At 45.8% G+C, this 15,330-nt stretch overlaps 1 protein-coding gene across 1 annotated transcript in view; it reads right to left on the reverse strand.

Annotated features, from left to right (window-relative positions):
• The window catches only part of CELSR1 (cadherin EGF LAG seven-pass G-type receptor 1), a 314,186-nt gene that overhangs the window by 15,036 nt on the left and 283,820 nt on the right, over positions 1 to 15,330 (reverse strand). The window contains exons 25-30 of the mRNA XM_060246078.1: positions 14,974 to 15,148; positions 10,328 to 10,440; positions 8,945 to 9,024; positions 2,406 to 2,532; positions 1,069 to 1,194; positions 173 to 309 (exon numbers count right to left, since the gene is read on the reverse strand). Coding sequence (XP_060102061.1) covers positions 173 to 309; positions 1,069 to 1,194; positions 2,406 to 2,532; positions 8,945 to 9,024; positions 10,328 to 10,440; positions 14,974 to 15,148 — 758 coding nt within the window. The remainder of the gene's footprint in view (positions 1 to 172; positions 310 to 1,068; positions 1,195 to 2,405; positions 2,533 to 8,944; positions 9,025 to 10,327; positions 10,441 to 14,973; positions 15,149 to 15,330) is intronic.

Here is a 15,330-nt window from a genome sequence, read left to right on the forward strand (position 1 = left end):
TTCACGTCGGCCAATTCAATTCCACGACAACGACAAACAAGCAAAGGTATCGTAGCACAAAACCAACCAAACTTAAGCAGAAATGACAATTAATGCACCCTCCTTGTCATTTGCAAAAGAAACATAAAGAGAAAAGGAAAGGCCATAAAGCCATGCACCACCACCAGATTACCTGAGGATATAAGCAAGGTAGCTATTGTGACTCTTGGCTGACCTGATGGTACTTTCTAGGGAGACAGTGGATTCCCCAAGAGTGGTGCGATACATATTTGGCTCTTCTATATATGTATCATTACAGTTCAGGGACCGCTGAGAAGGGGGGGAAACATAATAACAAATGTTAACCAATAAACCAGCTTCCTTCTTTTAGAAACTACTCAGCAGATGATCTAGAAACATCTTCTGATTACAACAAAGCTTTATGCACCAGCATACAACTGAACTGTAGCTATAGTTTCCAATCATGTAGAGCATGTGTATTTGTGCATGGGAAAGAGATGCATGATTTAATACTCCACTTAAAAACACACACACACACACCCCTTCTTTCTATCTCCCTCCCTCTGTCCTCTGGGTACTGAGTTGTTGTGGCGGGGAGAGATGACAATTGTTGGAGTGGTCTGTTTATACTGAGTTGCTGCAAACTTAACATTTAAATAGTAAGAAAAAGGTAGTGTGATCATTGCTGATACTAATGCAAAATGTTTTAACAATCACATATATTACAAGCAAGAAGACATTATACTGTCCTTTTAACTTATTTGGTTACTTCCAGAGGCCACCTGAATAAATGGATATTATTAAAAACAAAGTAGCAAAATTATGGGATATACAATTTACAATTAACACCCCAACTACATTTGTAAAAATTCTCCCGTCCCAAAAGTGAATAGGCCTCACTTTGCATACAAAGGCCTCAAAAGCTTGCTATTTTGTATGCAAACACCCGGAAGTATTTCTGAACCATGAACAAAGATGCCAGGTACAATTTGGCATGGGAAAATGTATCAGCATGCAACACAATTAGAGGAATGTAGAAGGGAATTCCTATGCAAACTGGCTTCTTACGGTTAATAAAGTTGCTCTCGTGGTTGTAGAATCATCTGGAAGTGGCTTCTTTCCAGACAAAGTATTCTTCAAATGTTTCCTGACTTCTTTATTGAAGATACAGTGAAAGAGAAAGATGAACAGACCCTAGATTTTTTTTTTTTTGCGAGGGAATCAAGAAGAGATGTGTGTGGGGGGAGAAAGCATAGAATATATGTTAGGGTTTCATCCCTACTTAGCAAAAATATAAAGTCTGGTTTTCCTCCCAAGTCATGTATTTGATTATTTGACAGGTTGCTTTGTGGCATATGATTAAAGCAGACACAACCGAGTTGTATGTAACTCTTTTCAGCCCCACTATTCTCTAAGACTGCCATAGAGATCATTCAGGAAACTGGCACAGGCTGAGCCCGGGGGTTGGGTACCTTGCATGGACTATAATGAGAGCTATACTCCAAAGAGGCTAACAGAGCATCATAAAAAACAGGCTGCTATTAACTACCATCTAATTCAGCATCCTGCAGAGGGCACTATGAACTGCCTGAAGAGTTGCCATCTTATTCTATTTTGACTGAAGTATGGTTTTTATATTTTATTTAAAACATTAGTTCTGCTTGAATTATCTCTTCTGTTCATTTTAATACTCTCATGTTATTACATTGTTTAAAGAAATGTTGTGACCCATCTGGAGCCTGCTAGCTGGGGAGGGCGGGATACAAAACAAAGAAAGAAAGAAAGTCTGGTAACCAGCCAAACAGTGAAGAAGAAGAAGATGAAGAAGATATTGGATTTATATCCCGCCCTCCACTCCGAAGAGTCTCAGAGCGGCTCACAATCTCCTTTCTCTTCCTCCCCCACAACAGACACCCTGTGAGGTGGGTGGGGCTGGAGAGGGCTCTCACAGCAGCTGCCACTTCAAGGACAACCCCTGCCAGAGCTATGGCTGACCCAAGGCCATGCTAGCAGGTGCAAGTGGAGGAGTGGGGAATCAAACCCGGTTCTCCCAGATAAGAGTCCGCACACTCAACCACTACACCAAACTGGCTCTCACCAAACTGGCTCAGTGATTTCTATCTTATATATAATTTGACTTAGCTGACGGCTAACTAGCTTCTGCTCAAAATACGAGGTTGTTTCTGGAGGGAATATTTGTTGTAGCAGCTTCTGTTGCTTCCCCTTGACAGCTAAACCAACCAGCTCCAGACTCGCACTTCACTGTAAGTTTCTGGTATGGCCCAAGAGTGCTGAGTGAGTTGTCTAAATGATGCTCAAAGGGTATAGGCTAAAACCCAACAGAAGGCCTCCTAGGGCAACAGGAGATAAATGAGATGCTATTAAGACAGAGTTTGCTAACTTACCTGTAAACAGCTGAAGATGGCAAAGAGGTAGTGGAATGTCATCACATCATTGTTTACTGCCATCAGCCCCAGTAACCAGGTAGCACTTATCACGAGAAGCAGGAGGAAAGCTGTACGTAGTACAGAACTAGATAAAAAACCACACAAACATTTTTAGTGGGTCCATTTTATCTTGCAGTCCCTGGCACGTGCTCTCCCATTCTCAACTCACCCAACATTCTAAAACAACAGAAATCTAGACTGATAGCAAAACGTATGTCAGGTCTTTGGTGCCCCTCCCGGTCCCCCGGCGTCGCCGTTGCCCCACCCGGGCACTCTGGGGCGTTCCCCGGAGGTCTCAGAAACAGGGGGGTGGGCACTGGGTTACTTCACCGCAGGCCCCCGTTCCCTCCTGGCTGTGCTATGGCTCCTGTCCCTCTCTCTCGCGAGGCAGCCTCTTTGCGCATCAGCCAGCTCTCTTCAGCGACCTCCTCCCTCCCTCCTTTTATGCTTCCCGACCCATCCTCCCCCCTCCCAGGACCTGCCCCTCTCTGGCTCCTCCCCCCTTCAAAGCCCCAGACGCCCAGGAGAGGTGCGTCGGGGCCGGGCTGACTGGGCGTGCCTCGGGCGTCCCAGCCCTCAGCGGCGTGCTGCAAGGGAGCGTCTCGTGCTGCGACGAGCTGAATGGCTCTCCCTCTTGCTCTCCGGCGTCTTGCCCCGGCCAGACCTCACGGACTCGAAGCCGGGCTCGCCGTCTGGGAGGCGTCGCTCGGGTGGCTGCTTTCGCCCCGTCAGTCGAGGTGAGGGGTGGGGCCTCCACAGGGGCTTGGAGAGGTGGGGGGGGCTCTTGGGGCGATGCCGGGGGCTTGGAGCGGCTGGCAGGCGCCGGGGGGTCTCCTCCGCGCAGTCCCTGCCCGGGCTGGGCGGGACAACGTACAAAACTAAATGCTAACTTTTAAACACTATTGCCAAGTGACCTTTGCAAAATTCCCTTATTTACCCACCAAACATCAGTATGTATTGTTCCACTGTCAAAGAGAGAGAGAGAGAGAGAGAGAGAGAGAGAGAGAGAGAGAGAGAGAGAACAAGAATGCCCCCCAGGGAGTGTAGCTATTGCTGCTATCATCACCATCATCCATCATCATGAACATATGAAGCTGCCTTCTACTGAATCAGACCCTCGGTCCATCAAAGTCAGTATTGTCTACTCAGACTGGCAGGGGCTCTCCAGGGTCTCAAGCTGAGGTTTTTCATGCCTACTTGCCTGAACCCTTTTTAGTTGGAGATGTCGGGGATCGAACCTGGGACCTTCTGCTTACCAAGCAGATGCTCTACCACTGAGCCACCGTCCCTCCCCATCATCCTCTCTATACTGCCCTTAGTCAATTCACTGGGTAATTTACAATAAATAAAAAACAATAAATAAAAAACAATAAAATAGAATAAATAAAAAACATAAAACATTAGCATAAAAACATTAAAGAACAATACACTTGACCCCCCAAAAATGAAAGAAAAACACCTGGCTAATCATATTGGACCTCTGCATAACCAGAGAGGTCTTAAAGGCCCCCTCAAGGAGGGCTGTCTTAGCCTGGTGCTGAAAAGATGGCAAAATTGTCACCTGGCTGGCCACAGCAGGGAAGTTGTTCCAAAGATGGGGTGCCACCACAGAACAGGCCTTCCCCCTAGTTGCCACCCTTTGAGCCTCTTGAGGTGTTAGCACCCAGAGGAAGGTCCCAGAGGTTCAGCGCAGTGGTCAGGTAGACGGGGGTTCAGAGAGATACTCCAGCAGATATTGTGGTCTGAAGCCATGTACGGCTTTATCAGTTAGGACCAGCACCTTGAATTGGGACTGGAAACATATATGCAGCCAATGCAGGTGGGCCAGAACAGGCTTGATATGTTCAGACTTCCAGGTCCCAGTAATTAATCTAGCTGCCACATAACTGCAGCTGCTCAGCTGTCTTCAAGGTCAGCCCCATTGCAGTAATCTAGTCTGGAAATTACCAGAGCATAAATTGCTGAAGCCATGCTATCCCTGTCCAGATTAGAGAGGCAGCTGGGCTACTAGCCAAAGCTGGTAGAAACCACTCTGAGCCATTGGTGCCATCCAAGCCTCAAGTGACAGAGATGGATCAAGGAGCACCCCAAGCTGCAAAACTACTTCTTCAGGGGCAGTACAATTCCATCCAGAATAGGTTGTAACCCCCCCCCCCCCATCCAGACAAAGGAATCAAAAACCAACAGCATCTCAGTCTTGTCTGGGCTGAATGTAAGTTTGTTAGCCCTCATCTACTCCATTATTGTAGCCAGACACTGGTTTAGAATATCCACAGCTTCACCTGCCAACAATGAAAAGGAGAAACAGAGCTTGTATCATCAGGGTACTGATGCCAACACACTCCAAAACTGTGCATGACTCCATGCAGACGTTAAATAGGAGGACAGAACAGACCCCTGAGGAATTCCATGCTGGAGAATCCACAGCGCTGAACAATATTCCCCAAGCACCACCTTCTGGAGACAGCTCCCATCTCAGCCAGCCGCTCCAGAAGGATTTGATGGTATTAAAAGCTGCCAAGTGATCCAGCAGTATCAACCGAGTCACACTCCTGTCTCACTCTTGGCATAGGTAATCATACAGCCAGCATAGGTAATCATGCAGGCTGACCAAGGCTGTTTCTGTGCCAAAACCAGGCCTGAACCCCAATTCAAATGGATCCAGATAATCAGTTTCATTCAAGATTGCCTGGAGTTGGCTGGCAACCACCCTCTTCAGAACCTTGCCCAGGAAAGGAGTATTTGCTGCTGGCCTACAGTTGTTCAAATTTTCCAGGTCAAGGGAGAGTTTCTGCAGAAATGATCTCAACATTGCCTCTTTAAGGCAGGATGGGACCATTCCCTCTTTTAAGGAGGCACTGATTACCTCCCTGGCCCAGCAAGGTATCCCTCCCTTGCTGCCTTTTATAAGCCAGGAAGGGCAAGGATCTAGTACAGAGGTGGCTGCACAAACCTGTTCGAGCACCTTGTCCGTATCTTCGAGCTGTACTGACTAAAACTCATTTGATAAAACTGGATGAGACTGTGCTGGGGATGGCTCCACTGATTCAGCTGCTGTAACTTTGACATCCAAGTCCCAGCAAATGCAACAATTCCCCCTCTGGAGATGCCCAGTGAATAGACACAGCAGACATGAGATGGTTCAAGGTGTCCCTGGAGCCAGAATTCAGTAAGCTCTGGACAACCTTAAAGAGCTCCACTGGCTGGCAAAGAGGATGGAACACATGCAGTGACGTATGTCACCCTCACTGCCTTGAAATACACCCCATTGTAGGAACATACCAGTTTCCTGTTGCATTCACTGGGAACTCCCCTCCTGCTGCATTCCGGACTTCTCCTAAATTGTTTCACCGCTGTATACTCTATGTATACCACAGAGCTGTACGAGATCTACAACAAAGAGGGTGCTTAGGAGCGATCATGTCGATCACCTCATTTCCACACCTCATTACACAGAGTGACCAGGACTTTGACAGGAGTGCCAGCCATGTCAGCCAGAATCCCACCCCCCTCCAAGATCCCTCTGGAAACTATCCAGATCCATTAGCCTTGCGACGGCGGGGGGGAGGTACAGACCATCTTAATGGGTCCCCCGCTATTGCGGATGGTAAAAGCTGCTGTAAGTCTAAATCTCATCAGGCAGTGGCCTGACCATGAAAATGGGACTGAGTCAAAGTCCCACACACTCAAAGCACCATCCTCACATCCAGCTGAGGAGACCAAGTCTAGAATATTCCTCTGACAAGTGTTGAGCCAGTGACATGCTGGGGAAAATCCCACTGTTGTCACGGCAACCATGAAATCCTGAGCCACTCTGGATTAGGAGTCCTCAGTGTGAATGCTGAAGTCCCCCAGGAACTTCAAAACCACATCTGAGATCACCTCCATCAGCTCATGTAGGGAGACTGATGGTTGCAGGGTGGCTGGTACACTAGTAGAATCCCCAGTTTGTCTTGCTGGGCCAACACAAGGTGCAAACACTCCAGACTGGTCTCCAGATGGACAGGGCACCTTTAGAAAGTGATGGAATCCCTACAGACCATGGCACTCCCCCCTCCCCGGCCCTCACATCTAGCCTAATGCTAAACCAAGTTCTCAGGTGGAAGCTGGGAAAGACTAACACCTCCCAGGTCTCGATTACACATGTCATATTGGCAGGGAAAGGAATAGGAAAGGTTCCCTGTGCAAGCACCAGTCGTTTCCGACTCTGGGGTGATGTTGCTTTCACAATGTTTTCACGGCAGACTTTTTACAGGGTGGTTTGCCATTGCCTTCCCCAGTCATTTACACTTCCCCCCCCCCCAGCAAACTGGGGACTCATTTTACTGACCTCGGAAGGATGGAAACCTGAGTCAACCTCAAGCTGACTACCTGAAAGCTCAGCTTCCGCCGGGGATCGAACTCAGGTCGTGAGCAGAGCTTAGGACTGCAGTACCGCAGCTTTAACACTCTGCGCCACGGAACTCTTAATATTGGCAGCCTCCTTCCCAATTATGTAATGGAGGAAGGAGGTTTTATTTTGCACTGATCTGGCATTTAGAAGCGGCATCTGGAGACTCCAGGGCTGGCTGACATAGCAACCATCCAACTCACAGTTGGGGGACAGACAGGAACACGGCACAGCTGTTAACTGTCTGGGCCATGTTCCCCTTACCTGGCCAATCCTCCTCTTAGCATTGTATCTCCCTCTACACACCACTACACTAATTGGGACCCCCACCATCTCCCCACCTGCCCCCCCCCAACACTCTCTCAATCAGGCCTCAGAAAAGGGCCCACAAAAGCAGGGGGATGATGAGAGAAAGCCAAAAAGGTGTCCTTAGCCTCATGGTGTCTTATAGGCAGAGCCGCTGGAATTGCAGACCAGATAGGCACTCAGCCCTGATGGACTATGCTGGGGCTGGGGGGAGAGCTAAATAGCTGGAAAGTGGAGGGGCAGTTGCAGTAGTATGAGATCTTAAAATGCCAAACAGCAGTCCTCTTCCCCAGAAGTCCCAGGCCTCCTCACAAATCCCAGTCCTGGGTGCAGAGCGCCCTGACCAACATGCTTTCTTTGCCTTTCATATCTGGGAGAACCGGGTTTGATTCCCCACTCCTCCACTTGCACCTGCTAGCATGGCCTTGGGTCAGCCATAGCTCTGGCAGTTGTCCTTGAAAGGGCGGACTCTTATCTGGGAGAACCGGGTTTGATTCCCCACTCCTCCACCTGCACCTGCTGGAATGACCTTGGGTCAGCCATAGCTCTGGCAGAGGTTGTCCTTGAAAGGGCAGCTGCTGGGAGAGCCCTCTCAGCCCCACCCACCTCACAGAGTGTCTGTTGTGGGGGAGGAAGGTAAAGGAGATTGTGAGCCGCTCTGAGACTCTTCGGAGTGGAGGGTTGGATATAAATCCAATATCTTCTTCTTCTTCTTCTTCTTTCTACTCATTTTCCCTTTCTGTAACACCAGAAATCACCAATATTTATATCCTTTCATACAGTTAGTGAATTTTAAGATATTCCACTATCCAGAATCACTCGCTGCCTCTCCATCAGTGAGCACACTGTAAATACTAGCTTTGAATTAGCTCAAAGACAGTGAAACAAATTTCTAGACTGGAGAAGAAAACTGTTAATGGTTTTCCCTGCTTGCTTATGTCCCAGAGCAATTACGCTGTCAAAGGAAGCTTAATAGTCAACTTCAGCCAGAAGGCATTTCTTATACTGTTGTTTAGTGTGTAAACTACTGTGACAACGCTACGTGTGGGGATCATGTAATGTCAAGGTGAAAATAATTATAAAGTTAGGAAGTGACACTCAACGAAGATTATGAGAGAAATCCTAAGCAGCTCTATCCAGAAGTAAGCTCAAAGTAAGATTTAAAGTAAGCTTCCCAGAAGGTGTCGACAATGCAGTCCTTCTAGGCCCAGTTACACCCAAAAAGATGTAGCTCTTCTTAGGATTGTACTGTAAGTGCCCCCCTTCACCCACAAGCAAAAGGTCTGCAATCTTGCTATTATAAGAACATAAGAAGAGCCCTGCTGAATTAGACCAATAACCCATCTAGTCCAGCAAGCTGTCTCACCCAGTGGCCAACCAGTTTCTCTGGATGGCTAACAACACGGCACAGAGGCTGAGGCCTTCCCCTGAGGTTGCCTCCTGGCTCTGGGACTCAGAGGCTTATTATCTGTCCACGGTAGCAGAGCATCAGGTGAAGAAAAAAAGGCAAGGGATGTGGCTCAGTGGGAAAGTCCCTGATTTGTGTGCAGAAGGTTTCAGATTCAACCCACGGCATCTCTGGTTAAAAGGACAAGACAGAAGATGATGTGAAAAATCCTGCACGCGATACCCTGGATGGCTGCTGCTGGTCTGAGTAGAAAATACTAGCCTTGATAGACTGATGGTCAGATTCAGTATAAGGCAGCTTCAGGTGTGTTCAACAATCAAACTTCTTTTGAAAAGGAGCAAAACCGTGACACTCCTCTGAAGCATTTCCTTTCAGGCCTGGCTACAAACTTACATGACTCCAGTTTTCTCCAATGAACGCTGCCTTCGTCTGCACGATGCTTTCACTGCCAGTATGAAAATTACAATGTTGATCTTGGAGGCAAAAAAAAACACAAGTAGGGCTCAAAATGCTAATTTAGATTTGATTTTCTTCTGTGACTTCACCAAATCGCCCTCGTGCCTGCAAAGCTGAGTTCCGTCCTTCACAATATTATGATTAAATTACACTTTGCCTTCCTCATTCAAGGCACTTTGAATCAGCTAAAAGCTGTGCTGAGGACTGTCCCTTCAGTAAAAGAGGCTTCCTCTTTTACTAAATCTTAAATCTTTTACGAAAGCTTAATCAATAGGCTGAATCAGAAAATAAAAGAAGACCTTGCAGCTGGTCCTTACCAGGGTTGCCAATCCCCAGGTGGGGGCAGGGGATCCCCCAGTTTGGAGACCCTCCCCCTGCTTCAGGGTCGTCAGAAAGCGGGGGGAGGGGGGGAAATGTCTGCTGGAAACTCTATTATTCCCTATGGAGATTTATTCCCATAGAAAATCATGGAGAATTGCTCTGTGGATATCTGTGGCTCTGGGGGGGGGGGCTGTTTTTTGGGATAGAGGCACCAAATTTTCAGTATAACATCTAGTGCCTCTTCCCAAATAATCCCCAAGTTTCAAAAATATTGGACCAGGGGGTCCAATTCTATGAGCCCCAAAAGAAGGTGCCCCTATCCTTCATTATTTCCTATGGAAGGAAGGCATTTAAATGTGATGGCCAGAACTCCCTTTGGAGTTCAATTATGCTTGTCACAGCCCTGAACTTGGCTCCACCCCTAATGTCTCCTGGCTCCACCCCCAAAGTCTCCTGGCTCCACCCCCAAAGTCCCCAGATATTTCTTGAATTGGACTTGGCAACCCCAGTACTAACACAAGCCAGCTATCACTGGGAAAGTTGGTTTTCAAGATTTTGAACACTAGCCAGTGGGGGGTGGGGCGCTATTTCTTAGCTAGTAGTGATAAAGACAGCAATGGCTTCCATCACACAATTTCATAAATAATAACATGGGTACTAAGATTTACAGCTTCAGGATTATTTATTTATTGATGACTTCTCATTTCTGTTCTGTCCTCCCCAAACGGGCCCAGGGCGGGTCACATCAAGAATAAAAGAATAACATTCATTCTAAACAACTAGCTACAACCCAAAATCAAACAGATCAATTTACTAATTAAAAATTCAATCATTACAATTTCAGAATTTCAGGATTAATAATAAATGGTAATCTGTTTATGTTTTTGTTAGGAGGAGCATGCAATAGGTGAACTTGGAGATTGCTAAAAGCTCAGGTTGCATGACAGCCATCATTTCAGTTCTGCAAAAGCTACACAGCATCACTTCCGCAATACTTACAACTACAACGATAATAATGGGCCCTGCGAAGCTCCAGATGAGGGTGTCATGGACAGAGAGCCAGCAGAAATCTGGGTTCCCATAACCCTTTGGATCCAGGCCCACTGCAAGGCCTACAGCACAACACAAAAGGGAGGGAAATTCTCTGATGGGTGAACTCCACAATCAGTACTCAAGATTCATATCCCAAATCCCTCCAAAGTGTATTGAATAATCATAATGTCAAATGTATGGGTTTTCCTTCTTGAAATAGCTGCCACCTAGAAATAATTAACCAACTGGGTACTGTGGGAAAGTCTATTAAAATGCAATAACATACTTTGCAGAAACAGCCTGCTTCCCAGGACTGAATACCTGTCTGTTGAGTTTGCATCAAACGACAGCCAAACATCTGATTCCAATATGAGCTGGCAAAAAAATGAACTTTTTCAGTTTCTACATCTTACCTTGTTAATATTTTACTAAATTAAGATGGGACCTTTTTTGCCTTTAGGCACAGAGTTTCCCTATTATAAAATTCAACAAGAATGAGATAACCTCTTCTTTCCATCTGAACAGCCTTCAGATCTCTAAATTCTCTGTGACATTTCATTCAATGCCACAGACCTCTTCCTTTATTTGACATTAAGCCTCTGCTATAGGCTTCCCAATCCCCAGGTCCCAGAGGGGGATCCCCCGGTTTTACAGGCTTCCCCCCTCCCCCAGCCAGCTGGCCGGCGGGAGAAGCCCCACCCCCACAGCCATCATGCACCTCCAGGAACGATTTCCATAGGGAATGATGGGGAATTGATCCACGGGTATCGGGGGCTCTGGGGGGGCTGTTTTTTGAGATAGAGGCACCAAATTTTCAGTATACCATCTAGTGCCTCTCCCCAAAATACCTTCCAAGTTTCAAAAAGATTGGACCAGGGGGTCCAATTCTATGAGCCCCAAAAGAAGGTGCCCCTATCCTTCATTATTTCCTATGGAAGGAAGGCATTTAAAAAGATGTGCAGTCCCTTTAAATGCGATGGCCAGAACTCCCTTGGAGTTCAATTATGCTTGTCACAGCCTTGATCTTGGCTCTGCCCCTAATGTCTCCTGGCTCCACCCCCAAAGTCCCCAGATATTTCTTGAATTGGACTGGGCAACCCTACTCTGCTACCCCTGTTCCCCTTTCAGGTCAACATTAGGATTTTGCTTTCTCACTCACTGTTTGCTCTGTTCCCTTTCCTACAATCATTTCCAAGTAATTATTCTCTCTTTCCTCCTTTCTCAGTCTCTGCAATCTTTTCTCCCAGTTTGGTGGTAGTACCCACTGACAGTCTTAGACTGTAAATCTAGACTATAGGAAGGTAGAAAAATCTCTCACACAGAGTGTGACCTTTCAGATATTTTCTCCCCATTTAGCTAAACTTGCCTGATAATTATGAATAGAAAAAGGTAGCATTGCAATCAGTTTCAAGTCCGTGTCAACTAACGTCACCAGACCTGACATGAAATAATGAGGGAGGTTTATTTCTCAGTACCTAAGTTTCCCCATCCAATTTCCAGGTACAATGTGTCCTGGATGGTCCAATTAATGTCCAAGGACCATCTCATGGTTGCATCCCGCTCAGCTGGACACTGCACTATCATTGCACAACAACAAACATTTGCACCTGAATTCTGCTATGTGAACAAGCCAGACCATTTGCAAATATCCAACATGGTGTGAATGCAGCGCATGTTGACTCCTGGAAGGTCCAATCATACCCAATTATTATTATTAAATAAAGCTTTTGAGCTCTCATCCTCGTTTCCAACCTTCCAACCTTAATGTATACAATAGGTGAACTTGGAGATTGCTGAAAGCTCTTCAGCCAGTATCATAATGCCCCTGTATAAATCGATGGTGCGGTCTCATTTGGAGTACTGTGTGCAGTTCTGGTCGTCGCACCTCAAAAAGGATATTATAGCATTGGAGAAAGTCCAGAAAAGGGCAACTAGAATGATTAAAGGGCTGGAGCACTTTCCCTATGAAGAAAGGTTGAAACGCTTGGGGCTCTTTAGTTTGGAGAAACGTCGACTGCGGGGTGACATGATAGAGGTTTACAAGATAATGCATGGGATGGAGAAAGTAGAGAAAGAAGTCCTTTTCTCCCTTTCTCACAATACAAGAACTTGTGGGCATTCGATAAAATTGCTGAGCAGCCAGGTTAAAATGGATAAAAGGAAGTACTTCTTCATCCAAAGGGTGATTCACATGTGGAATTCACTGCCACAGGAGGTGGTGGCGGCCAGAAGCATGGCCACCTTCAAGAGGGGTTTAGATAAAACTATGGAGCAGAGGTCCATCAGTGGCTATTAGCCACAGTGTGTGTGTATATATATAAAAGTTTTTGCCACTGTGTGACACAGAGTGTTGGACTGGATGGGCCGTTGGCCTGATCCAACATGGCTTCTCTTATGTTCTTATGTGACACAGAGTGTTGGACTGGATGGGCCACTGGCCTGATCCAACATGGCTTCTCTTATGTTCTTATGTTCTTGCAAAACTACAATACAGCATGACCCCACCCTGAGCCTGTTGGTGGGAAGGATAGGATAGAAACTGAAGAAAATAAATAAGTGATCCAAGCCTGCACATTTATAGAAACGTTCTCTCAGGCAAACAAATAGTCTGTTACCCAAGCTATTCAAGCACACCCAAAATCCTGTTTTGTTCACCGGGTAAATAAAGAGAAGCCGTGGTGCAGTGTGGTAAGCTGCAGCATTGCAGTCCAAGTTGCGGATGGAAGGCTGAGTCAACCTGGAGCCAGCTGCCTGAACCAGCTTCCGCTGGGATCGAACTCAGGTCGCGTGCAGAGGGCTCCGGCTGCAGTGCTGCAGCTTTACCACTCTGCGCCATGTTAACTCTAACTTTGGGCGAACAAACATAATGCTTTTTTAAATGTGCAGAATGCAATGGCGGAGGAGATAGTGGAGTTAATGAGCTGATGCTTTTTCTTGGGGACCACACAGGAAAGCTTCAATTACTAAGATGGATGGGTGTAACAAGCATGGTACATATAGGTATCTATCCAGTTGAGCTTCGCCTGCACTTCAGACATGCATAGATGAAGTGGCTCCCATGCTTTAAAATGGGCTGCTAAAGACAGTATGGGCTGCTTCCTCTTTGTGCAGAGAAAGGCACTTGAGAAGATTTTAAGCCCATGATTGTCTCTCCCCAGCTGCTGGGAATTGGTGAAATGCAGCTCTTACCTTGTTTCAGACAGACCACAACCTTTCCCTCATTGACTCAGTCAAGAGATGCCCATATCACCAAACCTCTGTTGATGTCAGTGCCTGTCATGCAGGTTAAAAAGACACACACCTCTGGCAGTTTATAGGCTCTACTGTTCCCCTGACTTCATGTTTTGAAAATACTTACAAAGGTCAAAATAATGTTTCCAATTAAAAAAACTCAGATCTACTGCAGCAACAGTGATTTTTTTTTAAAGTTATTAACATTAACTTCCCTAGCCTTTCAAGTTTTCCGTAATAGAAATTTGTTGGCATGCAAAATAAAACAAAAAATCCAGTGGTACCTTAAAGACTGACTTGTATTTTAATATGCACTTTTGAGGATCATAGCCCATTTTGTCAAATAGATATGTGGATTTTTCTCCACATATCTATCCGACAAAGTGGCCAATGTCTCACAAAAGCTCACACTGAAATATAAATATTGTTAGTCTTAAGGCGCCACTGAATTTCCCACTATGGCAAACCAACATGATTACCCCTTTGCAATAAATACGATGGCATGTTTCCTATCTCATACCATTTCAAATACTACTTTATTTACTTTATTCATACCTTACTTTTCTCTTCAAAGGGAACTTAAAGGGGCTGGCAGTATTCTCCACTTCCCCATTTTCTCCTACCATATGTAAACATTAACAGTTTATCCTTACAACAACTCCGTGAGGTAGTTTAGGCTAAGAGTGCGTGACTGTCCAAGGTCATAGCCCATTTTGTCAAATAGATATGTGGATTTTTCTCCACATATCTATCTGACAAAGTGGTCTATGTCTCACAAAAGCTCACACTGAAATATAAATATTGTTAGTCTTAAGGCGCCACTGGATTTCCCACTATGGCAAACCAACATGATTACCCCTTTGCAATAAATATGATGGCATGTTTCCTATCTCATACCATTTCAAATACTACTTTATTTACTTTATTCATACCTTGCTTTTGTCTTCAAAGGGAACTTAAAGGGGCTTACAGTATTCTCCACTTCCCCATTTTCTCCTACCATACGTAAACATTAACAGTTTATCCTTATAACTCTGTGAGGTAGTTTAGGCTAAGAGTGCGTGACTGTCCAAGGTCACTCAGCAAGTTTCCATGGCAGAGTGGAAATGTAAACCCAGGCCCCTCAGACCCTAGTGTGTTACTACCACTACACTTCGCTGGCTCTCATACCGCCACCAAAGGTAGCCAGCAAATGAAAGCATACATTAAAAATTGCATTTTAAAACCATTAAAATCCACCAAAGAGAACAACCGCACGTCATTAATCCAACGAAAACAGAACTAAAATACAAAGACATAAAAATAAATTCAAACACGGGGCAGGAAGGAAGAATCACCTCAAACCTTCTTTTTAACCCTTCATCGGCGCCAGTCATCCTTACCAGTTATAATGGCAGGAATCCCCCAGCCCATGACATAGTAGAATCTCATGTGTCCAAAATTGATGTTCCTCACTTCAGTCAGCATGCGGTAAATGTGAAGTTGTTCGACGAACATCCAAGCAAAGGTGCTCATGTAGAAGTAGTGCAAAAGAATAGCGATGACGGTGCACACAAACTGGGGGAAAGGAAAGGGCTCAAGTCAGCCAGAGCTTCCTCTGATCAACCACAAGATTTTCTAGCACTACGATTTCATCTTGGATAGATGTGAAGCACCCCCCCCCACCGAGAGTGTTCAAGGAGCTACTTTAGAGATACATGAGGCCCTGCTGATTTTTTTCACCTTTGAAGTCCAGACCA

Source organism: Heteronotia binoei, chromosome 8 (assembly GCF_032191835.1).
Source record: "Heteronotia binoei isolate CCM8104 ecotype False Entrance Well chromosome 8, APGP_CSIRO_Hbin_v1, whole genome shotgun sequence".
NCBI lineage: Eukaryota > Metazoa > Chordata > Lepidosauria > Squamata > Gekkonidae > Heteronotia > Heteronotia binoei.